At 48.6% G+C, this 25,548-nt stretch overlaps 1 protein-coding gene across 2 annotated transcripts; it reads right to left on the bottom strand.

Annotated features, from left to right (window-relative positions):
• Positions 1-1,451: 1,451 nt before the first annotated feature.
• SERPING1 (serpin family G member 1) lies at positions 1,452-25,330 on the bottom strand. Of its 2 annotated transcripts, none has more exons than XM_049646639.1 (8): positions 25,227-25,330; positions 24,565-24,639; positions 22,413-22,932; positions 20,734-20,868; positions 18,438-18,641; positions 18,105-18,244; positions 14,507-14,726; positions 1,452-1,734 (listed from the first exon to the last, which is right to left on the bottom strand). In XM_049646639.1, exons 2-8 carry the CDS (start codon positions 24,613-24,615, stop codon positions 1,724-1,726), a joined length of 1,281 nt encoding a protein of 426 aa, XP_049502596.1. In that variant the 5' UTR covers positions 24,616-24,639; positions 25,227-25,330; the 3' UTR covers positions 1,452-1,723. The 2 variants fall into 2 exon arrangements, with proteins under 2 accessions (XP_049502596.1, XP_049502586.1); XM_049646629.1 differs by lacking the exon at positions 1,452-1,734 and adding an exon at positions 12,777-13,292 and having other exon boundaries at positions 25,227-25,317.
• Positions 25,331-25,548: the final 218 nt, after the last annotated feature.

Consider the following 25,548-nt stretch of genomic DNA (forward strand, 5'->3'; position numbering starts at 1 on the left):
TACTACTGGGAAATCCCTGAGACAAGGTTGTTACCCAAGAATGGTGCTTTTTCTTATTATTATTCTTGTGGTAAAACACATATAACATAAAATTTACGCTTTTAACCCGTGTTTAGTATACAGGAGTATTAATATATGCACACTCTTGGGGTGTCTGCCTGGCTCAGTGGATAGAGCATGGGACTCCTGATGTCGGGGTCGTGAGTTCAAGCCCTACCTTGGGCATGGAGCCTACTTTAAAAAAAAAAAAGAAGAAAACAATACAGTCAAACCTTGGTTTGCAAGCATAATTCGTTCTGGAAACATGCTTATAATTCAAAGCACTTGTATATCAAAGCGAATTTCAAGAACCATTGGCGCACGTTGGGATCATGTGACATTGGCGACCCGTACTACTCGGATTGGAAGACAACGCTTGTTTATCAAGTTAAAATTTATTGGAAATGTTTGCTCGTCTTGCAGAACACTTATAGAATGAGTTACTGGCAATCCAAGGTTTTACTGTATATATATATATATATATATATATATACACACATATATATATGCCCACTCTCGAGCAACAGATCTCTAAAATCTTTTTGTCTTGCAAAACTGAAACTCTACACCCACTGAACAAGAAGTCCCTTCCCCGTCCTCCTACCACTCCCTGGTAGCCACCTTTCTACTTCCTAAGACCACGACTGCTTTACATAACTCAGACGGAGACTCGTGCAGTATTTGTCTTTTCGTGACCTGTTTCTTTCAGCTAGCCTGCTGGCCTGAAGTTCACAGTCATGCTGTGGCATACGGCAGGATTTCCTGCCCTTTTGAGGCTGAATAATGTTCTGTTGTATGTATACACCACATGTTCTTTACCCACACATTCTTCGTCTAACGGACATTGAGGTTGCTTCCATCTCTTGGCTGCTGTAAAGCTATAAGCGTGGCAGTTCCTATCAGAAACTGGTTTGGTTAATATCAGAAACCAGTTAGTATCGGAAAGTAGTTCTCTCCTTTTTTTAAAAAATGTTTTTAATGTTTATTTATTTTTGAGAATGGGGGGGGGGGGGAAGGGGGAGAGAGAGAGAGGGAGACACAGAACGTGAAGCAGGCTCCAGGCTCCGCGCTGTCAGCACAGAGCCCGGTGTGGAGCTCGAACTCAAGAACGGCGAGATCATGACCTCAGCCGAAGTCAGAAGTCAGATGCTTAAGCGACGGAGCCACCCAGGCGCCCCTATTGTCTCCTTTCTTTTAATACCCTTGCCGGGGAACTTCATGGTTTGTTTGCTTTTTCTGCATATAACTAATTGTTAGGTTAAACACTTCAGGTGCTTGGACATGGGAATTCTTTAGATAGTACATATCAATTAGGGGGAAAAGGGAAAACACCCCCTCTCCCTCAGGATGATAACAGAGTATAGATTCTCTTTAGGTGGCCCATTTGAATAGAAAAAGAAAGACAATCTATCTGCGGGGTTGTCACACTGTTTAATCCTACAGCTACATTTCCAAACTCCAGATGTTGCCTTCCACGAAGGGTGCAGAACCATCCCCCAGTTCCGACTGAAGCTGTCCATCCGTGGAGTCCTAAATTCTGACCCCAGGAATTGAAGACGGGGGACAGCGGTGAGGAAGAAAGACCACCCACACAAATGTGTAATTCCTTGGTAGAGAGAACACTTGTAAGGCAAGCCCCTGGCCGATAATAACCGCAAGAAGCTGTGCTTTGGTATTCCTTCCTCTAGTGGTTTCCTGAGGAGACACATTAAGTAAGAATAACATCAATGTCATCATTATAAAGTAAAATCTTTACCCAAATACGGACATTGCATGCTCTGTGGGGTTTTTTTTTTAACCATTTTTAAATTAAGCTCTACACCCACCTGATACAGGGTTTGAACTCAGGACCCCAGAGATCGAAAATCTCTTGCTCTACCAACCGAGCCAGCCAGGCACCTCTGGACATTGTACACTTTGAATCAAAAGCTTTTGCTGCACGTTTATAGGCATAGGTGGTGCCACAGAAGCACAGTGCGAATCAGGTTCCCAAAGGAGCTTCCTAGTAGTTGGAGTGAAAAGGCAAATACTCATGAACATGTTACAAGTTGTGTAAGGCAATATATGCTCAGCCTGGTGTTTGGAGGAGGGTGTGGTGCTATTGGCTGGGAAGACCAGAGAACACTGCTGGCTGGGGGATGGGGATTTGCACTGGACTCAGAATGGCAGCATTTAAATAAGTAGATAGGATTTAGAAAGTATTTTGTTGTTGTTCTCGTGTTTTAGCTGGTATATACCGAGTGTCGGCTCTATAGATGCCATACTTGAAGCTGAAGATAATGACAAAAAACCATGGTCCTGGCCTTCAAGGAGGTTTTCAGAATTATTTCAGCATGGGAGCAGAGTTTTCCAGTGAGGCCCACACTGCCCTGGCCCCAGAAATACCTCCAGGACACTCAGTCCCCACGAAGCAGAGCTAGATGACCAGGGATTGGGGATCCAGGGCTGACAGTCTGGCTCTGATGCTGTGTCCCGAAGCCAGCCACTTCCGGCACACTGGGACCACACCGGTGGGCCCCACGGTGGAGTCATTGCAGCCTGGCTGGCTCAGCGCCATGCATTTTCTGCTCAGCCCCCGACCCTTGGCCTTTGAGGCTGTTATTTGGTCTCCCTCTGTGGGACTCCTTCAGACTTTGACTCTTTAGTTGATTTAGGAGAGAAGACGAGGAAGAACTGCCAGTGTGGCTCCCAAGAGAAAATGCTCAGCAATGAGCTGGCAACGTGGGGAGTCACCTGCATGGAGGTGGCGGGGGGCGGGCAGTGGGAGAAGCACGGGGATTCTGGGATATGCAAGTAGCCGACTCTGGTTTGAATACCTTCTCTAGCCCTCCCCACTGGGTGACCCTGAGCAGGGGTCTGTTCTTTCTTTCTTTCTCCTTCCTTCCTTCCTTCCTTCCTTAAGTTTATTTATTTATTTAGAGAGAGAACATGAGCAGGAGATTGACAGAGAGAGGGAGAGAGAGAATCCCCAGCAGGTTCTCCGCTGTTAGTGCAGAGCCAGACGCAGGGCTGGAACCCACAAACTGTGAGATCATGACCTGAGCCCCCGGGCGCCCCTGAGCAAATTACGTCTTACAGGCGCCTCTTCTTCATCTGCAAACCTGGCAAAACAATCCCAAGGTGCAGGATTATTGCAAAGTTGCAGTGAAATACTGAAGCCCGGTGGGGAGCACATGGTACAAGCCGTTTGCCAAGGGGTAATAGATGGAAGGAGGGTGGAGGAGCGTTCCGTGAGCTCTCCCCGGTGCAGAGAGAGGAGTCAAGAGCTAGCAGCTGAGCCAGGGCATGCCCGTAGTTACGATTTTGGACAGCACTGCATTCTCAGCTACAGCGCTTTTTGCTTGCCGGAGCCATTCTGCGGTCACTCAAGGAGAAATGGAGTGCAGTGGGGGAGGGGCCCAGGAGGCGGCCGCACGGCCAGCCTGTCGCTCCCAGATGATGGATGAGCCTGTTCCAGGCCTTGTAATTAGTGCTGACTGGCTCTGAGACTCCTACCGTGGGGGAATGTTCCCTGCTTCCCCCATGTCCGGGAGGCCCTCCTCAGGGTCTGGGGCTGGACTGGGTGTAAAGTTTGCCCCGACACTCCAGCACACCCTTCCCGAGACCGGTGTGCATGTGTTTCTGTACACGTGTGTGAATGTGAGTGTCTGTGCCTGTCTGTGACTCTGGTGACCGCGATTGTGTGTACATGTGTATACACATATGTATGAGTGTACTTACACGTCTATGAGTGTGCATGTGTGCTAAGTTGTTAGTCGAGCCCACGATTAAATACGCGATGAACTTTTGGCTTTCGGCCGGGAGGAGGTGAAGGTGCAACTGTCTTTGGTCGCCGTTCATCCAACACCAGCCACCTCCACCAGGCCACCTAAGTTCGACTCCACCAAGATCAAAGTCATATACTTGAGGTGCACGGGTAGGGAATTCAGTGCCGCCTCGCTGTAGCCCCAGAGATCAGCCCCCCCGGGTCTGTCTCCAAAGAAGGTTGGTGATGATATCGCCAAGGCAACCGGTGATGGGAAGGATCTGAGGATTTCAGTGAAACTGACCATTCAGAGAAGACAGGCTCAGATTGAAGTGTTTCCTTCAAGGAACGGCCAAGAGATGGAAGCAGAAAAACATTAAGCACCGTGGAAATACCACTTTTGATGAGATTGTCAACATTCTCATGCATCCACAGATGCAGCACTGATCTTTAGCCTGAGAACTCTCTGGACCCATTAAAGAGATCTTGGGGACTGCCCAATCTGTGGGCTGCAATGTTGACGGCCACCACCCTTGTGACATCATACGTCACATCAATAGTGATGCAGTGGAATGCCCAGCTAGTTAAGAACTACAAAGGAAAATATTTCAATAAAGGATCATTTGAAAACCAAAAAAAAAGGGGCGCCTGGGTGGCTCAGTCAGTTAAGCGTCTGACTTCGGCTCAGGTCATGATCTCGCGGTCTGTGAGTTCAAGCCCTGCGTCGGGCTCTGTGCTGACTGCTCAGAGCCTGGAGCCTGTTTCAGATTCTGTGTCTCCCTCTCTCTCTGCCCCTCCCCTGCTCATGCTCTGTCTCTCTCTGTCTCAAAAATAAACAAACTTTAAAAAAAAGTTAAAAAAAAAAAAAAGCAATGAGAGGAATAAATGCTAGTCTTTAGTTTCGGTCACTTGAAGCAGACTTCTTATTTCAAGAAGTCACTTGACTGGCCCCTTTTAGTTATCCAAACGTCTGGCAACCCCAGTCCTGAGGGAGGAAATAACAGAAACGTCCATCGCTCTGTGCAGGTTTCCCCTCCCTGAGTAGCCACATCAGGCCAGGCGGGAGGAGGTGTTCCACTTGTATAAGGGTTTTTCTGGAATAAGGGGAATTCATATTTCCCCAACATTTCTTCCTAAGATTCAAAATTGAGAAACGCTTTTGGGATGGATGAGTGTAATTTCAACCAAGGCTTAGGACAAGGAATATCAGTAAGTTCTGAAAAATGAAATTACCTTGGGGGGCACCTAGCTGGCTCATCAGTAGGGTATGAGGCTCTGCATCTCAGAGTCGAGAGTTCATTCCCCACACCGGGAACGCCTACTTGAAAAAACAAAATAAAATAAAGTCTTCAATAAAAGATAAATAAGTAGGGCACCTGGGTGGCTCAGCCGGTTGAGTGTCTGACTCTTGATTTCGGCTTGGGATCTCAGGGTTGTGGTATCGAGCCCCGTGTCAGGCTCTGTGCTGAGTGTGGAGCCTGCTTGGGATTCTCTCTCTCTCCCTCTGTCCCTCTCCCCCACTCACACTATCTCTCTCTCTCAAAAAATGTAAACAAACAAACAAGCAAACAAACAAAATTAAATTATCTTGAGAGAAAGGGAATCTGCGTTCCTAAGCACTGGGGTCTACTCTCCACCCTGTCATTCATCAACTACGACACCTTAAAGGAATAGATTAACTGCTTTTGTTTTTTTAAGTTTATTACTTTACTTTTATGTAATCTGTACAGCCAACGTGTGGCTCGAACTCACCACCCTGAGATCAAGAGTCACATGCTCCACCGACTGAGCCAGCCAGTAACACCTGATGAATTGCTTTCGAAGGCTTCATTTTTCATCTACATCATTTACATTTATATATTATGTAAATATGAGTTATGCACATTTGAAAAACTGCAAATCCCCCTAAATTAAAAAAAAAAAAATCGCTGGGGCGCCTGGGTGGCTCAGTTGGTTAAGCGGCTGACCTCGGCTCAGGTCATGATCTTGCGGTCCGTGAGTTTGAGCCCCATGTGGGGCTCTCTGCTGACAGCTCAGAGCCTGGAGTCTGTTTCAGATTCTGTGTCTCCCTCTCTCTGACCCTCCCCCGTTCATGCTCTGTCTCTTTCTGTCTCAAAATAAATAAACGTTAAAAAAAATTTTTTTTTGAAAGAAAAAAAAAATCGCCCAGGTTACATGATTTCAAAATTGGTGAGTTGAGTGGGCCTGTGGACTGCGTTTACAACCACTGTCACGTGACCGCATCCATTGCTCTGCAAAAGTAAATAACTGCTATTCATGTTCATATCGTGTGAATTGAGCCATTGTTTATGGGCATCATACCTTCTGAGAGTGGACGCTAATGACTGATGGGCTGTTACTTTAATATTCAGCCTTAACATTTAAAATATTTTCTGTATCCTAGGGCGATATTTTCTGAGTTCATTAACTGGTGGCATGAGTGCCAAAAACCACGGTCCAGAATCAATAACTTTTGTAATGGAAGTTAGATATGATAAAACACTCTGAAAAAGCCCAAGGAACTGCCATGACACGCCAAGTAGTTAATTTAGGAGCGCCTATTCCCTGAAACGTTAGAGATTCTAGTGTTTAGCAAATAAAAAAAAAAATAGCACGAAGGCAAAGATGTTCTGCAGTGGTTGAAGCTTCCTCCCCCCACCTCCCCTGCCCTTTTACAGTGATTCTTCTGGAAAATACAGTGTCAAGATACTTAAGTGTTGAATGATCCAACATCTTTGGGAGCATCCCCTTTTCATAAGGTGTGATGTCTCCTTAAACGAAATTTTATAATCCACGAAAATTTCTTAGTGTGGCACCTGACGGCTTGGTAAGTGCTGGGAGCACGTTAGGCTGTTGCTGCTGTTGGGGTTATCAACCTGGTCCTAAGGGTTAGCCTGGTCAGAACCAGGCTGGTTCTGACACAGCATGTGGCTCAGGAGGTCTTCTGGAATCATCAAGGTATTGATTTGGGGGCGATAATGGCTGAACGAGGGTAAACCATGACTTTATTTTTTATTTTTTATTATTTATTATTAAAAATTTGTTAATGTATATTTATTTTTGAGGCAGAGACAGAGAGAGACAGAGCCAGCATGAACAGGGGAGGCGCAGAGAGAGAGGGAGACACAGAATCCGAAGCAGGCTCCAGGCTCTGAGCTGTCAGCACAGAGCCCAACGCAGGGCTTGAACTCACAGACAGTGAGATCATGACCCGAGCTGAAGCCCGACGCTTAACCGCTTAACCGACAGAGCCACCCAGGCGCTCCAACCGGAAACTTTAGAATGGAAGTTGAAATCCCCACCTTGGCTATTAAAGTATCTGGAACCTCATGGGAAAATCACAAATGTCCAAAAGGCTATGCAGGACAAAGTTTCAACAGTGACACCGCGTGGCAGCAAGGACCAACTGCAACGGAGTCCTAATCCCACTTCTAATCACACAGGGTCCTTTCTCAGAATTCCTTCAAATCAAATCCTCCAGGTGTGGAGGATTGTGTACTTGGGGAAGGAAGCGGGTCATTGGAACTCGGTGGGCTGACCCACAGGACTTTGTCCTAGAATAAGACCACAGTGCGTGGCGGGAGGGTAGGGGTCCTAGATGTGTGCATGTCTGTGTGTGACCCTCTGTCTTTCTCCAGTGACACGTATGAGGAGTGAGAGCTTGTTAGATATGACACAGAGATAGGAGCAGCAAGAGAAAAACTATATGTAAGCAACTTGAAACTTCACGTAATAAATCATGTCTGATATTATGATATAGACCAAAAGTCCTTGATTCTTTAAGGAAAATCTCAGAGCAGCCAGTTGCTTGGGAAAGTTGCTAATAGTTTTTCTACAGATATGTAAGATCACTATAGTGGCCACAACTATTCGTGCTTCCTTACACCCCGGCTCTTTGCAGAGTGAATTTGCAGGATACTTTTAAGACTGTGGAGACCTGAGGCGCCTGGGTGGTTCAGTGTCGGTTAAGCCTCTGACTCTTGGTTTTGGCTTGGGTCATAATCTCACGGTTTGTGGGTTCAAGCCTCGCATCGGGCTCTGTGCTGACCGTGCGGAGCTTGCTTGGGATTCTCTCTCCCTCTCTCTCTGCCCCTCCCCCACTTGCTCTGTCTTTGTCCCTCTCAAAATAAACAAATAAACTATTTTTTTAGTTTATTTTTGAGAGAGGCAGAGTGTGAGTGGGCAAGGGGCAGAGAGAGAGGGAGACACAGAATCCGAAGCAGGCTCCAGGCTCCGAGCTGTCAGCACAGAGCCCGACGCGGGGCTTGAACTCACAGACAGCGAGATCATGACCAAAGCCAAAGTCAGACGTTTAACTGACTGAGCCACCCAGGCGCCCCTAAATAAATAAATTTGGAAAAAAAAAAAGAAGTGGAGACTTGTTCCCTACACTTTCATTCTGATGTGGTCTAGAACGAGCATTCAGTGCCTGTTGTATTACTTCCCAGTTTCAGACTAAGAGACCTTGCATGCCTCTGCTTCCACTCTTAGGCTCCTTCGACCTCCACAAGGGAGCCCAGACTAGCCTCCTAGCAGATGAGAGACAATGTGGAGCAGAGCGGGTCAGCGGACCCATCTCAGCCAAGATCCAAGATGTGCAAAACAGACCCTATGAGCTCAGCAAAGCCAAGCTTCATCAGACCTTCGAGCGAACCCCTCAGCTGACCGCAGTCAACATACAACCAGGGCCACCCAGAAACTGTCAGGCCCAGAGTGACTCAACGACGCATAAATGTTTATTGTTTTAAACAAACAAACCTAAAAAAGTGACACATGTTCTCTTAGAAGAAAATCCCCAGATCAGAAAATATTTCAGTTCTCTCCAATTCCAGATTTTCTATTCTTTCCTGCTACCAGGGTGTGGTGATTCATTCAATCATTCATTCAATAGTTTATAGTGTGTGTGTGTGTGTGTGTGTGTGTGTTTTAGTGTAAGGCACTTTAATAGGTTTGGTGGGGGTATATGGTTGCAGAGCATAAGAAAACACAGATATAAGGTCACCTGGCTGGGCTCTGCTGGTGGGACTTGTGACTCTTGATCTCAGGGCTGTGGGTTCAAGCCCCACATTGGGTACAGAGATTACGTAAAAAGAAAAAAAATCTTTAAATTTTTATTTATTTTAGAGAGAGAGAGCATGCACATGCACATGAGCCAGGGAGGAGCAGAGGGAGAGAGAGAGAGAGAGAGAGAAAGAAGAGAAAGAGAGAGACAATCCTAAGCAGGCTCCATGCTCAGCACTGAGCCCAACGTGGGGCTTGATCCCACAACCCTGGGATCATGACCTGAGCCAAAATCAGGAGTCAGATGCTCAACCGACTCAGCCACCCAGGCTCCTCTAAAAAAAATCTTTAAAAAAAGGAAAAGAGGGGCGCCTGGGTGTCTCAGTCGGTTAAACGTCCGACTTCGGCTCAGGTCATGAGCTCACGGTTTGTGAGTCCGAGCCCCGTGTCGGGCTCTGTGCTGACAGCTCAGAGCCCGGAGCCTGCTTGGGATTCTGTGTTTCCCTCTCTTTCTACCACTCCCCTGCTCGTGCTCTGTCTCTCTTCTCTCTCTCAAAAATAAACATTAAAAAAATTAAATAAAAGAAGTACAAAAAGAAAAGAAAAGAAAAAGAAAAAGGTCTGATTTACAGTTTAGTTTGGAAGGAAAGGAAGCCTGGCCTGATAAACTACCTACTAAATTTGAATTCTGACACCAGTGGGATCAATTTACAGCTGTGTGACCTTTGGATAGTTACTTAACCTTTCTGAGTTTCAGCTTCCTTATCTCACAAACAGGAGTAAAACCTGGCTTTCAGCACGGTGGACAGGGTCCAAAAAATTTACAAAGTGCTGTGCCCATGGGTCAGAATCATTTTCCACCTCCTGACTTTGCTTGTCCGTATCTCAGGTGGGTACTGAGCACCACCTTCAGGTCAGGGTCTCCCCAAGGAGCAACGAACCTACTGGATTGAGCAGGTAGGGGTCTTTGCTTTCAACAACCGCTCCCATAGGAATCAGCCCAGACAGGAAACGTGGCATCTTCCCAGCGGCCTGCAATTGACTTTTGCCCCCTGTGAAAGGGAACGATGTGCAAAGATCACCCTGCAAATCAGGCCTGTTGGGAAGTGATGAGCTCTCCGTGTCCACAGAGCTACAGGTCATCTGGGTGGCCCTTGTCTGGTTCTCAGCCTCGGCTGGGAGACTGAGCCGCAAGGAAGGCCTTTGACCTGGGACCTGCCCTCCTGAGGCTTCGCCCTAGGAACAGTCCACGGGACACGGGGGAGCAAGTGTGAGAGCAGAAGACAAGCTGATAGGTGAATACAGGGGAGGGGACAAGCCAGGAGTACCTCTCATGTCTTCTTCCCGCCTCTGAGAATTCGACGTCTGCCAGAACGTGCGTGGACGAGAGTACGCTGACCAGTTGAGGCACTAGGGAGCCGACGTGCTTGGTGATCAGAATCCATCCTGTGCCAGTCCGGCCAATGTTTACCGAAGCTGCATCACCGCACGCCGGAGAGAGAGGAGCCAGACTGAAGGCTGAGGGCGGGGAGCCTGGCTGCAGTACCCAGCTTGGCCAGTGATTGCACGGCCCCCCTCCCCACGCCTCAGTTTCTCCTCATGACCAGGGTGTTCACTGAGAAGGGGGATGGGGAAGCCAGATGCTACAGGCAGCAGAAGTCCCTGGAGCAGGAGGCAGCGGTGATGTGGTGGCTTTGATGGCCTTAGGAAATCACTCACTCTACAGAAGCAGCTCAGGCAGGACTAGCTTGACTGAGGTTAAGACCCTGTCAGAAAATCAGGGCACCTGGGTGGCTCGGTCTGTTGAGCGTCTGACTCTTGATTTCAGCTCAGGTTATGATCCAGTGTCGTGGGATTGAGCCCAGCGTCGGGCTCCGCACTGAGTGTAGAGCCCGCTTAACATTCCCTCTCTCTCCCTCTCTACCCCTCTTCCCTGCTCGTGCTCTAAGGAAAAACAAAAAAGACCGTTGGGGCGCCTGGGTGGCTCAGTCGGTGAAGCGTCTGATTTCAGCCCAGGTCATGATCTCACCGTTAGCGAGTTCCAGTCCTGCGTCGGTCTCTGTGCTGACAGCTTAGAGCTTGGAGCCTGCTTGGGATTCTGTGTTTCCCTCTCACTACCCCTCCCCCACTCATGATCTCTCTCTCTCTCTCTCTCTCAAAAATAAACATTAAGAAAATTAAAAAAAAAAAAGACCCTATCAGAAAATCAAATCTTCCTGTAGGGCACATGCCTGATGAAGCCCTTGTGGAACAGGGATACATCCAGAAACCAGTCCTCCTGTTTGGGTTGACAACACTGTAACTAGGAGGGGGGAAGAAAGGGGTACAGACACATTTGGCGGGGAAATAGGGACAGGGGACTGAAATAAAAATGGGATGAAAAGGGGAGAGAGGGAAAAAGGGAGCTAGAAGGGCTAAAAGTTGGAGGAAAGGGGCGCCTGGCTGGCTCAGTCGGTTAAGCGTCCAACTTCGGCTCAGATCATGATCTCGTAGTCCGTGAGTTCGAGCTCCACATCGGGCTCCGTGCTGACAGCTCAGAGCCTGGAGCCTGCTTCGGCTTCTGTGTCTCCCTCTCTCTCTGCCCCTCCCCTGCCCACATTTTGTCTCTCAAAAACAAATAAACTTTAAAAAAAAAAAAAGGAAAAAAATTTTAAGAAAATAAATAAAAGTTGGAGGGAATGTTAGCGAGTCGAAGAGCAGAAGGCAGACATGAGAAAAACACATTGAGACATCTTCAGGGATGCAAAGAACATTCAGTATTAAAGTCTATCTTTTTAAAAAAACGTTCATTTATTTTTGAGAGGGAGAGAGAGAGTGCACGCATGAGCAGGGGAGGGGCAGAGAGAGAGACACAGAATCTGAAGCAGGCTCCAGGCTCTGAGCTGTCAGCACAGAGTCTGACGTGGGGCTTGAACTCATGGACAGTGAGATCAGGATCTGTGCCAAAGTTGGAGGCTTAACCCACTGAGCCACCCAGTTGCCCCTAAAATCTATCTTCTTACGGACATCTGGCTGGCTCTGTCGGGAGAGCATGAAATTCTTGATTTGGGGGTTGTGAGTTTGAGTCCCTTGCTGGGTGTAGAGATTACTAAAACAAAGAAATAAACAAAACTTTAAAAAACTACTACATACGAAATTGTATCTTCCTATTTGTCTGTCTCGTCAAGCTGTAGGTTTTGAAGGCAGGCACTAAATTTAAGTTATCTTTACATTTTCGGTGCTTAGCATAGTGCCCGACACGTCCTAGGTATTCAATGAACAGATAATTAGATATTTAAGAAAAGTCAGGATTTTAAGACAGAAGGGCACAGAGATGTAAGAGAGTGGCTCTGAATTTTCAGAGTCAGAAACGTGCTTTCAAATCCATTTCCTAACTGTGTGACTTCGAGCAAGACTTCATCTTTCTGAAGTTTTCCGTATGAAGTTGTGGCAAGCATTAAAGGTCTGCAAAGCTCAGAGCAGATTGCCCGTGTAAGCTCCCAACATTAGTGACTGTTAGTGTCGCGGTTGTTTGCAGACAAGGGACACGGGGACTGTGGTAAATGCAGGTCACCAAGAGCCCCTGACTCATGGCCTCGTCTGGAACTTTGTAGTGCCTTTCCATTCTCATGCTAGATGCGGGCAAGTGACTTGCTCTGGCTGATGGTAAACTTGATGCAGAGGTGTGGAAAAGACCGCTCATTTCTGACTCTCTTGGAATCCCTGCCTGCAGGAAGGATGTGGGAGACCTGCAGAGGAGAGCCAAGGTATCCCAGTGGAATCCATTATAGATCGGTCATCCCCCAACTATTAGAGATGCATGAACAAGTCCTGGGAAGATCAGCCAGGTCGGTAAGACCACTCCTCCACTCCCAAGACTTATGTGAAATAATAAGTGGTTGCTATGTTAAGCCACTAAGTTTGGGATGATTTGTTACCCAGCAATACTAGCTGATACAGGGGCCATGGGAGCCCTTGTCCTCAAAAATTGAAAGGCAAATAAGAGAGGAAGTCATGGTCTGCCAGGTTTTATTTGTAGAGTCTGGTAAACTTGAGCCAGAGAAAGCTGCAAACAAGTGTTTTGGGGAGCCCTAGGGAAGGGACATTAGATGTAGGTCCCTCAGCAGACCCCGAGGGCACCCTTCACATGGAGGCAGGGAACACACGAGGCGGAAGGTGGCTGGAGGTGAGTCCAGGCAGGCAACAGCAAGGCTGCCACCGGAAGGGCGAGGCTTGAGGGGGAGGGCTTGCCTTAGCCTGGTGGCCTGCGGGTCTCAGATCCTGGGGTCATACACCCGCCCCATGAAGACAGGGAATTTGTGTTGCTGGTCCCAGATCAGGAAGAGGAAGGGCTGCTGCACTTCAAAGACTAGCAAATTGCGGGCCACGGAAACAGCCGAGGCCGCAGCCGCCTCCACCCCGGACTCCGTCAGCTCCAGCACGGCCTGGTGCTGCATCGCAGAAACCTGAAGATCCGTGTCGTGTGTCAGCCCGCACAGGTTGAGGTCGTAAATAAAGTCAAAGAATTCTAGAGCAGACCAGAGAAAAACAAGGAGTCAAAGACCAGCAGGAGGGACGCCTGGCTGTCTCAGTTGGTAGAGCGTGCAATTCTGGATCTTGGGCTTGTGAGTTCAAGCCTCACATTGGGTGTAGAGATTATTGAAAGAAAGAAAGAAAGAAAGAAGGAAAGAAAGAAAGAAAGAAAGAAAGAAAGAAAGAAAGAAAGAAAGAAAGAAAAAGAAAGAAAAGAAAGAAAGAAAGAAAGAAAGAGAAAGAAAGAAAGAAGGAAGGAAAGAGGAAAGAATAAGGAAAGAAGGAAAGAAAGGGAACAAGCAAGAGAAAGAGAGGGAGGAAGGAAGGAAGGAAGGAAGGAAGGAAGGAAGGAAGGAAGACCAGAATGAAAGCCTCAGCTGCTGAAGACATTTGTCCTATATTGTCTGGGTTAGAACCAAGCCCCAATACTCTCTTTGTCCACTTCCCTTGCTTGTCAAATTATATATTGTGCCTTCTGGTCCACTTTCTTAGATCCTGTATCAGTGGGCTGATCTTCACTCCAACTACCACCCTCTCCGAAGAGGTGAGAGGCCTTGCCACACCCCCCCCACCAAAGAACATTGAGAAATTATATTCTTGCTTCCTTGGACCTTGGAAGTGAGGTCATACACCAGAAAGAGGTCATGTTACCAAATGAGGTCATATACTAGGAAACAAGTTCACCTATTAGAGGGTTCTATAACAGAAAATGAAATGATATATCTGGACATGAGGTCAAAGATCCGGAAGTGAGGCCAAAAGTCAGGTAAGAGATCTCTGTTGCCTCCCCTAAACTCAGAAGCCTCCAGACTCTATTATGCAGATAGCTTCTTGCATAGTCCATGGGGTGGCTGCATGTTATGAAAGGTGCCTGGGGAAGGAGCATCCATAACCCATCCTGGCCACCTGTCCCAGTGTCTATGACATGATGAACCAGAGTAGGAATAGTCGAGATGGAGACCTGGGTTGATGTTCTTGTTCATTTCTAATGAGCTCAAGGGACCTTGGGTGAGTCATGTAAACACCGAGTCTCAATTTCCTCAATGATCCAATGGGATGATAGCATCTTCCCCTCTAACTCACAGGACTGAGGAATAACCTGAGATGACGGAGGTATAAAATATCCTAGAGAGTGCTAAACCACATCCTAAGGATACCCTCCTCTCCACCCCAATGGCCTTGGAGTAATCCTGAGCTGCCAGAGCTTACTTAGGTTCTCCACGACCGTCAGCATGTCTTGCTTGCTCGTCACTTTGATGCGGGGTAGCGTCAGGAGAGTGGGCTGGAATTTGGTCATCTCCAGCTTCTTCATGACAGCCTTGAAGACAGTGGGGCTGAGAGCCCGTTCCAGGTCTTCAAGATGGTGTTTCGTGTTCTGGGGCACCAGGATCACCAAGCTGAGGTTGTGGGAGAGCTGCAGCTGCCCCACCTGGAGGGTAAGAGATGCGCCTTCTCAGCCTTCCGACCCCGGCTCTCCTGGCTCCCACCCACTGCGTCCCAAGGCTTATCGTTGGTCTGCCGCCATAGTCTGTGCTACCGCAGCAAGCCGCAGCCGGACCGAGGCTCCCAAGCTTGGCGACAAAATGGGGAGGCTAGCTGGGTGAACGGTGCCGGTCTAGCTCTGTGAGTTGCATCTCTGGCGAGATGCAGAGAGAATGAGTATGGCTTTCTGATCACACAGGCGGAGGACTATACCCCGACTCCGCTGCTGACTAGCCACACAATATAGGCAAGCAAGTTGATCTGAGCCCTGTTCCCTTCCCCTCCACTGTGCTGTGCATAAAGTATATAACAGAGTCATCACATCAGTCCTTTTATTTATGTGTTTAATTTTTAAAAAAAATTTTTTTGAGAGAGAGAGAGAGCGAGTGCATGAGCTGGGGAGGGGCAGAGTGAGCGAGGAATCCAAAGTAGCTGTCAGCTACTTCTGAACGATCAGCAAGGAGCCTGAGATGGGGCTCAAACGCACAAACCATGAGATCATGACCTGAGCCGAAGTCAGATGCTTAACCAACAGAGCCACCCAGGTGCCCCAAATGCTTATTTATTTCTGAGAGAGAGAGAAAGAGAGAGAGAGAAAGTGGGGGAGGGGCAGAGAGAGAGGGGAACAGAGGATCCGAAGCAGGCTCTGTGCTGACAGCAGAGAGTCCGACGTGGGGCTCGAACTCACAATCTGTGAGATCATGACCTGAGGCAAAGTCAGAGGCTTAACCAACTGTGCCACCCAGGTGCTCCAGATCAGTCCTTTGAAGGACGTTTTTAAAATTTTTAAGGTATCTTTTTTTTTTTTTAATTTTTTTTAAATGTTTATTTATTTTTGAGACAGAGAGAGACAGAGCATGAACGGGGGAGGGTCAGAGAGAGGGAGACACAGAATCTGAAACAGGCTCCAGGCTCCGAGCTGTCAGCACAGAGCCCGAGGCGGGGCTCGAACCCACGGACCGCGAGATCATGACCTGAGCCGAAGTCGGCCGCTCAACCGACTGAGCCATCCAGGCGCCCCAAAATTTTTAAGGTATCTTTACACCCACCATGGGGCTTGAACCCACAACTGTAAGATCAAGAGTCACATGCTCCAAAGACTGAGCCAGTCAGGCGCCCCAGTCCTTTTAAAGACTTTTGGTGGCTCTTTATTGTCTATGAGATTAAGTATAAATCTCTTCGTGTGGCATTTGAGATTGTGTACAAGCCGATCCTAGCTTACCTGTCAAGCTTGCCATTAAAAGGACTTCCAACTGGTGGTCAGACAGAAGTGTGACTCAAGTACAGGACCCATAGGTCTAATATAGAGGGGCTCTCAACCCAGGGTGAATTTGCTCCCAGTGGACACTTGACAATGTCTAGACACATTTTGGTTGTGACAATTGGAAGGGAGGGGACCCACAGTGCTGCTGGCATCTAGTGGTAGAAGACAGGGATGATGCTAAAATCTACACAGTGCCCAGGATAGCCCCTCATAACAAAGAATTACCTAACCCGAAATGTCAATAGTGCCAAGGTTGAGAAACCATAGTCTAATAGGATGTAAGAGACTATAATTACAAGGGCACCATGGTTGAGGTTGGGATAGGAATGAGAAGAATCTAGAATGCAGAATTCAACTGAGCAATAAAGAAATTAATGGGAAACCCATCGATTGTTGGAATGCAAAATAATGGCTCGGAAGAAACTGGCGTAAACTGATATCAACTGAAGAACATGGACAAAGGGTCCCTGTTGGCATAGGCACTGAATAGGGCAGACTCATCTGGAAATGTATACCCTTCAGGTCCTGGGTACAGACCTTGAATCTCTTACCATAAGATTACCATGTTGTGGTCTTAAATTTTCCAGCCAGTAACCCTTGTATTCCTGAATCCGTAAATCTAACCTCCCTAGTTGGGTAAATGTTCTTGAGTCCTAGTAAGCCTTAGAATTAAGTATGAGTTTAACAAAGTAAACCAACTCCATAGTATTAACATCAGAGTATATTCAGGGTGGTTGGTGTGTTCATTATTCAAAATGGTGTGTATAATTTTTAAGAGAACAGACATCGGGGCGCCTGGATGGCTCAGTCAGTTGAGCATCCAACTTCAACTCAGGTCAAGATCTCACGGTTCGTGGGTTCGAGCCCCACACTGGGCTCTATGCCAACAGTGTGAAGCCTGCTTCAGATTCTTTCTCTCTCCCACCCTCTCTCTGCCCCTCCCCTGCTCATGCTCTTCCCCATTCTCTCTCTCAAAAATAAACATTAAAAATATAATAAATAAATAAACTCATAATAGAATCAGACATCTTAGTTTTATGCTTTTAAGCAAAAAAAAAAAAGGTGTAGGATAATTAAATTTGAGAATGATATTGAGATGTTGGTGGAAAGTTGATTTACTCTTCAAATTCAATTTTTACTTTACAGTAAGATTTAGGTGCTTGGAAAGATCTAGCCAACATGGGGGTTGTAATTCAGCCCTGATGGGTATCTGGCAGGCTTAAAAAGAAAATCAAGTATATGAAACTTATAAAGTATTTTTATAAAGCAAAATATATGGACAAGCTCAAATTGCTTGTGGAAATATGAACCATATTTGTAAATGGAATAAATGGTTTAAAGGAGTTTAATCTGGCGGCGCCTGGGTGACTCAGTCAGTCAAGTGTCTGACTTGGTTTCGGCTCAGGTCATGGTCTTATGGTTCATGAGTTCGAGCCCCACGTTGGGCTCCACACTGATAGTGCGGAACCCGCTTGGGATTCTCTCTATCTCTCTGCGCCTCCCCTGCTCATGCTTGCTCTCTCTCTCTCAAAAAAAAAACAAAAACAAAAACACAAAACCAGAAACTTCTGGGATCCGTATTCAATCTTCCCACCCTTCCCATCCGTTGACATTTTACCATTCAATTTCTGCTAAGGAACATATGCCATTTAACACATGCACACACGTGCACTTACCACGCACATGCACACACAGCTATACCTACCCATACCCATGTACATCTATATACGCATGCTATGCACACGACTTAACTAAGCCACCAGGGTCTCCTGGTGGGTTGATGAGAAAAAGAAACAGATGAACAGACTCACTTTTTGACATTCGATGCAGTGGAGATGAAGAAACTTTTAGAATCCTGCTTTCCAGCCTAAAATAAACCATGCCTGCCTCGGCCAAGCTAGAGAGGGGAAAAGCAGAAAAGATAGGGTGGAAATACAGATGGAAGGAGTAGAAATGAGGAGTTCATAAGGGTATGCCTCAAACTGATGGGGGCCGTGGCATAAAAGACACCAGGACCTGCCAGAGGCTCTGAAACGAGAGTGGGAAGGGCCCAGAACATACCTTGGCTTTCAAAGTTGGGTCAGTGAAATGGGCCACCGGGTATTTCTTGCTGTTCATCATGGATGCTTTTATCACAGAGGATTTGAGGTAAAAGGGCTCCATCCTAGTTCTTTTTGGATCAAAGGTTGTCTTCCACTTGGCTAGAGGGAAGGGGAAGGAGAATTACTCTAAGCAGGTGGGCAAGGGATGACGAGGAGCTCAAAGCCCTGTTGGCAAGGGGTGGGCCGGGCACAAGGGGGTCCAGCTGTGGAACTTGGGGTTGCGTGGGCTTGCAAGCCAGGAAGAGGGAAAGGACTCAGGGCAGAAAGACCGCGTGGCTCAAGGCTCCCTTACCACTCAGGTAGACGGCGTTGAGGAAGACCAGGCAGGTGTCAGAGGGCAGGCTGTCCAGCAGCTGCGTGATCTTGTGGTTGGTCTTCTCCGCCACCCAGGTGTTGATGAGCTCCGTATTGACATCACTGTCGTTTCCCAGGACTGTGGGTCTGCTGCCATAGAGGTTCTGAGAGGCATTCACAAAGGTGTCTCTTACGGCCAGGTCTGGGGGGCGGGAGGCAGGTGGAGAGAGGGAGGCATGAGTCCCCTGAACATCCTCTCCCTTCTAGGAGCAGGCTGTGAGAGGGAACGCGTTTCCTATCGCTCTCAGCTCGCCGCAGCGAACGCGGCAGGCTGGAGCAGGGGGCCAGCCCGCTCCTCTTACAGACACGACAGTGGAGGCCCCGAGAAAGCCAGCCCTGAACTGAAGGCAGGACCCATCCGAGGCCCTTGCTGTCTCCCCTTGCCGGGTGGTTGTAGCTCGGCAAAATAACTCTTCTGAGATACTAACTTCCATTTGCCAGTGTTTTCCCTACTCTCTCCCCTGAATTCAGCAGAGAATGGACTCTGCTTCTCGGTGTCAGTGGAAATCCAGTGAGATTTCCTGGCTTTTCTTCTCTAAAGTTCAAGTCCACTAAAGAAAATAGTGTTTGGGGGAGCCTGGGTGGCTCAGGCGGTTGAATGTCCGACTCTCGATTTCGGCTCAGGTCATGATCTCACGATTCGTGAGTTTGAGCCCTGCCTCGGGCTCTGCGCTGACACTGCAGAGTCTGCTTGGGAACCTCTCTCTCTGTTCCTCCCCTGCTTGTGCTCTCTCTTTCTCTCTCAAGATAAATAAATAAATAAATACTTTAAAAAATGGGGGGGGGGGGAATAGTGTTTGAAGAGTAATTTTTCTTGGACTAAATAGATAACATCAAATGCAGTTGTGTTTTCTACCAATCTAGCAAGACAGAGGATTGAGTGGATTTGTAGCAAATAAGTAAATGCAGTGTTTCTTGAACACCTCTGAGACGATTTTGCCCATCTCTAAAAACAGGGTATTTTTTTTTTTAAGATAATGGGCTGATGGCTGAGTTTCCTTTGTTTCTTCTTCTTCTTTTGTTTTGCTTCCCTGTGTTTTCTGTTTTTTACAATGAGTAAGTATTGCTTTTTAAGTTTAAAAAAGTGGCGCCTGGGTGGCTCAGTCGGTTGAGTGTTCGACTTCAGCTCAGGTCATGATCTCACAGTTCGCAGGTTCGAGCCCCAAGTCAGGCTCTGTGCTGACAGTTTGGAGCCTGGATTCTGTGTCTCCCTTTCTCTCTGCCCCACCCCCACTTGTGCTCTGTCTCTCTCTGTCTCTCTGTCTCTGTCTCTCTCTGAAACAAATGAACATTAAACATTTTTAAAACAAGTTTAAGAAAAACAGGAAAAAGTTTTCCCTTTAAAGAAGGGGGTCAGACTAGATCTGTAGTTTTCGAACCTCTTTAAGGAGCAGAACTGTGGTTTCAAATAGTCACGTCTGAAGCCCACAGTTAAAAGGGCTCTGGTGGAAGCTGGGGGAGGGCTCGGAGCCTGGCTGGCCCCATCTGCCCCCGCCCCCACAGCTGGTACCCCACCCACCACTCAGCCTCCCTGATCACCCCCCTAACTTCCACCACGACCCCTGAAGCAGCTCAGCAGAACCCCAGGGCTCTGGGGAAGAAAATTTGAAAATAACTGTATTACATCATTTTGGAAGCTTATTAACCTTATTACATACTCAATAATGCAATATACGTAAATGACCACAAATTCACAGAACACAAAAGTGCAAACAACTACAAGTCTCAAGGCTCCCCTGACTCAGATTAATAAAAAATTTTCAACTTGAGGGGCACCTGGGTGGCTCAGTCGGTTAAGTGTCTGACTCGTGGTTTTGGCTCAGGTCATGATCTCACGGGGTTCGTGAGTTCAAGCCCCACCTCAGGCTCTCCCAACTCCGGATTCTCTCTCTCTCTCTCTCTCTCTCTCTCTCTCTCTCTCTCAAAATAAATGAATAAACTTAAAAGAATTTTTTTTTTAACTTGAGCCCTCTGGTCCTATCTATGAATAAATGCAGAAGGCCATTCTTAATCTAATCAGGGTTGATGCATGGAAATGACTTGCCCAAGGCCTTACCAGGAGAACCATCCAGCACCTAGAGCCAAATGGCATTCCTGCTGAGGCCCTCACCTGCTCTGCAGTCCATCGCTGATGTTCTAGCTCTAACGTTCCCTCCAGCCTCTTTCCCCAGGCCCCCCTCAGAATCCTCTCCAATCCCTGCTTAGCAGCTGTTGTCTTCTCCCAGGAAACTCACCAGGGCTGTGGAAGATCTGAGAGAATGAAGTGAAGCCTTTGGATGTGAAGGCCTTCATGGCCTGGTGGACACAGGCAAAGTCCTCGGGGTAGGAAAGGAGGCTCTCCAGGTTTCTCTTGGTGCTGTCCCCAGCACCTACGACCAAGGGCAGAAATGAGGGAGAACTGCAGGAATGGGGGACCCACCATTCAGGACTAGGATTGAGAGACCAGGCTGGAATTATGGGGGGGGGGGCGCGTTGTTTCTTGCTTTGAAGGGAATCGCAAATCATCTGAGTGGGAGCGACTGTTTCAAAAGACAATTCCTATGTCAAAGACAGGGGTGGGGGAATTGGGAATAATCACGGATAAGCTTTTCCAAGGCTTTGAATACTCTCCATTTTTCCACCTAATTTTAATCCCACACATCACGGAAGGCCTAGTCCAATCACTGCCTGTTTCACACGTATACTATTACTTAGTTGGTTTGGGTTTACAAAGGTTTACCCTATAGGCAGGGACACATGAGAGGAGACACCAGAGAATCACAAAACAGCATTGATGTTTGGGGGCACCTGGGTGGCTCACTCGGTTAAGCATCTGACTCTTGATTTCAGCTCAGGTCATGATCTCATGGTCTATGACTTCAAGCCCCAAGTCAGGTTCTGCGCTGACAGTGTGGAGCCTGCCTGGGATTCTCTCTCTCTGTCCCTCTCCTGCTCCCTCCCTCCCTCTCAAAATAAACAAATAAACTTAAAAATTAAAAAAAAAAAAAAGAGCATAGACGTTCAATACCCTTTTAGTTATTCATTATTAGATGTTTATTGTGCTCCTCTTCTGTGCAGTAACAGAAAAAATTTATGGAGCACTCTAGGGGGTGTAGATAGAGGTTAATCCCACGGGACTTAATAGCATCTCTCAGGAAGGCAGAGGATTAACATTTTTTTGACCTCCCTCTGAGCCAGGCACTAAGCTATCTGCTTTCTTTTTTGGAGTAGGTACAACCATCTCCATTTCACACCTGAGGACTCAGGCTCAGAGAAGTTAAGGAGCCTGCCAAGATCACACAGCCAGAAAGCACCATCAGCATGATTCTATTCTACGTCTATCAGTCATGGCTTCACCTTCCTTACCGCCTTACCCTGAACCAAGGCTGGTGACTGGAACTTTGCTTTATATGTCCCTGTATTGAAAATCGTATGACTTCACTCATATGAGGACTTTAAGAGATAAAACAGATGGACATAAGGGAAGGGAAACAAAACTAATATAAAAATAGGGAGGGGGACAAAACAGAAGAGACTCATAAATATGGAGAACTGAGGGTTACTGGAGGGGTTGTGGGAGGGGGGAGGGGCTAAATGGGTAAGGGGCATTAAGGAATCTACTCCTGAAATCATTGTTGCACTATATGCTAACTAACTTGGATGTCAATTTAAAAAAAATAAAATAAAAAATGTTTGTTCCTGTACCGTCCGTGGGGTTTTATAGGCCTTGGTGCCTATCAAATCACTGTTAGCTGAAGGCATACGTGAATGCTCAAGAATGAAAGGTTACCCTCCCCCCAAACGTAGCCCATTTTTATAGCTTCCTCCCTGAGGCATCTGGGGTTTGTAGGCATCTGGGTGGGGAACCTCCTGGGAGGGGCCAACGTACAACTTGGAGAGAACTTTGTCCAGACCTGAGTTTGTCAGAACTTACCAAGCAGGACCTGAGTTAGGAGACTGGCAATGCTGAATGGAGAAAAGGCCATGTTGGTCTCCACCTTCTTAATTGCTGAGAAGGCATGGTAGAGCTTCACCGAGAAGTCCATCAAAGCCTCTCCCAACTTGGACTCTGCCAACTGACTCTCCACGTCAGAACAGGAAGTATCAGGCCCCGGACAGAAGGGTGCCGTAGTGGGCTCGGTAGTGGGCTCGGTAGTGGGCTCGGTAGTGGGCTCAGTAGTGGGCTCGGTCGTGGGCTCGGTCGTGGGCTTAGTCGTAGGCTCGGTCGTGGGTTGAGTAGTGGACTGGATGAAGGGCTGACGGGTGGATTCAAAAGCAGTATTAGTTGTTTCGACGGTTGAGCTGGTTTTCAACAAGGTGGAAGAGTCCTCGGTGTGCTGAATGGATACATCCTTGGGGATCTCTCCCTCCAAGATGTGTTCTTCGCTTTCTCCTTGCTGGCTCTCTGCCGTGGAGCTCTGGCTAGGAACACTCCGATCTGAGAAGGCTCTAACCTGCGGTTCAAGAAACGGAGTTTCATTTTTCCCGCCACGAAGCACAGTCCCCCTTAAACACTCAAAGCGGGAAGGGAAGGGGGGGCTGTGGAAAACGTCCTGTACTGGAGAATAACTGCTGGAAAAACCTGGTGGGTAAGGGGCCTGCCTGAAGCTGCCAACCACTAGTTTTTCCAGAGAAGGGGCAATGCAGGAGCCGGTGGGGGCAGGGGTGGAGGCAGGGATAATCTCCGCAAAGGTAAGGAGCAGACGGGGACTCTGTTAACTCTGGGCAATCACTGCCTTACGGGAAGTTGTTTCCCAAATTTTGGAGCTGAGTGCCAACGGCCATTTATCGATGTTCTTGCAATTTCTTCTTCTTCTTTTTTTTAATGTTTACTTATTTTTGAGAGAGAGACAGAGCAGAAGCAGAGGAGGAGCAGAGAGGGAGACGCAGAGGGAGCTCCAGGCTCTGAGCTGTCAGCATGGAGCCCAACGTGGGGCTCGAACCCGCGAACCGTGAGATCTTATGACCTGAGCCAAAGTTGATGCTTAACCGACTGAGCCACCCAGGCGCCCCTCTTGCAATTTCTTTTGGGTATCGGCCTGTCTCAGCTCACCTGCCAGGCCAATATAGATATTTGAGCTCGTGATCTTTGCGTGAGAACTGTGGTTTTTCAAATTGTGGGTTGCAAGCCGTTACTGTAGTGCCTACCGAAAACCCCCAGCGTTCCAAAAGAAAGGAAGGGAGGAGGAAGAAATAGTATAGACCAGTGGCTCTCAGTCCGAGACCATTTTAATCCCTGGGAACTTTTGGCAATGTCTGGAGGCAGGTTTGGTTATCTTACGGGAGGGAAGGGGATTGGGGGGTAGGGTGGAGTTGCTAATGGCCATCTCGTGGGTAGAAACCGGGGATACTGCAAAGCGTCCTCCAGTGCACAGGATAGACCCTCCTACTGAATTATCCAGCCCCAAATGTCATGGCTATTATCCCATCTCACTGATAAAAGAAACTGATGCTGAGATATTCAGTAACTAACCCAGGGTCTCACAGAAGCTGATGATTCGACTCTGATTCCAGATCCCTCGCTCATCAAAGGGCAGCACCTGCTGATTCTCTAATGGAACTTCCCAGGCCAACTTCCACACTCGACCATCCCTGCACAGACGCGCAAGGCAAGCGCCCACCTTCCTCCTGACTCCCACACCGCTGGGACCTCTGCTGCAATCGGCCCCCACCCAGACCCCCGGAGTGTTTTCACGGGCGCAGCCCCCGAGAGAACCAGGGTCTCAGCAGCCGGGGCCCCACCCCACCCCGCAGCTCAGTTTGCCACCATAACCCCCGGCTTCTAGATCACAGAATGCTGTCCATCTCCTGGCCCTCTCTGACCCTCCCGCTCTATTCTCCACTTTATAAACCATCACAGGTAAGCTCGGGGAAGGGACTTGCTCAAGGCCACCCCAACTGGTGGGCAGCGGGCCGGGATTAGAACCTGGCTGCTGCCTCACTCTCTCCGAATCCCGGGGCAAGGACCACACTTGCTGATGTCAAGAGGAGCTCTCTTCGTTCTCCGGGCCTGGAACGGTTAAACCTCAACCCCCTTCCCCCCCCCCCCCCCCCCCGCCCCACGTCCCTTCGAAGGGACCACTCACCCCAGCCAGCAGCAGCAGCAGGAGGGTCAGCGAGGTCAGCCTGGAGGCCATCTGGGCGGCGGCGTCAGCCGGGACCTGCGGAGACAGCCGGCGTTGCAGTCAGCTCCCAGCCCTGGGGCCCTGGGGGCTTCCACCCCACAGCACCTTCCACCCACCCTGGGCCCGCCCCCATTCGGTTCCCGGCCTTAGCCCCTCAGCGCAAATCCCCTCCTCCTTCTCCTCCTCCTCTCCCAGGCTCCTCCCCCTGTTTTGTTTTCCCCAAACCGCTTCCCTTTCCCGGCACCGGCTGGCCCTTCCTTCCCCCCTCCCAAGGCCGGGTCTCCATCCATCTGTTCCATCCAGAGTCCGGCTTTAAAGCCTAACAATGACGCTAGAGGCAGGGGGAAGCAGGGGAGGTCCAGAGGGGGGCTGGGCACCACAGCTCAGGCGGGAGCGGGAGGGGGGTACGGTGGGGGGGGTTACGGTGGGGGGGGGTAGAGAGGGGCACTGAGGGGAGGGGGTAACGGGAGGAGGGGGACAGAAGTCTTCAGTGGAAGCAAGTCTACAGAAACTTCAGAGATAAAAGGGGGGGCAAGAAACCAGGGAAGGGAAAGGAGACGAAGACACCCCACTCCCCACCCCCACCCCCGCACCCCTGCGCCCCCCCCCCCCCATCACCAAACCTGCTCCAAACTCCTGGACGCTGGGCAGCTTCAGTGCCGACTGAGTGGATAGTCCCGCAGGGTCAGGGAGGTGGGGTGAGTGGTGGGGTCGGTCTTGGCTATTGGCTGGCTCAGGACACTGCCCAGTTACAAATTAAGGATGATTGATCGCCGCTGTGAGTTCCCGTAAATGGGGATGGGACGGACCACTCGGTCGGGCTTCGTGGGGCCGGGCCAGATTTCAGTCCCAAGCCCCTTGGGAGCCCGGGGTGGAGAAGCTTGGGTGCAAGTTCTCAGCCCTCCACACCCAAAGTTCCTCTTCTGTCTTCATGGGTCCTGATGA

The sequence above is a fragment of the Panthera uncia genome, chromosome D1, assembly GCF_023721935.1.
Source record: "Panthera uncia isolate 11264 chromosome D1, Puncia_PCG_1.0, whole genome shotgun sequence".
NCBI classification, from domain to species: domain Eukaryota; kingdom Metazoa; phylum Chordata; class Mammalia; order Carnivora; family Felidae; genus Panthera; species Panthera uncia.

What these genes read in the sequence shown, in the direction of transcription:
- SERPING1 (XM_049646629.1), bottom strand. Translation starts at nt 24,615, where the DNA reads ATGGCCTCCAGGCTGACCTCGCTGACCCTCCTGCTGCTGCTGCTGGCT. An exon ending in TCAGATCTTCCACAGCCCTG is followed by an intron (nt 18,642 to 20,733) that starts GTGAGTTTCCTG and finishes CCCGCCCCCCAG; the next exon opens with ACCTGGCCGTAAGAGACACC. An exon ending in CAACGCCGTCTACCTGAGTG is followed by an intron (nt 18,245 to 18,437) that starts GTAAGGGAGCCT and finishes CCTTCCCTCTAG; the next exon opens with CCAAGTGGAAGACAACCTTT.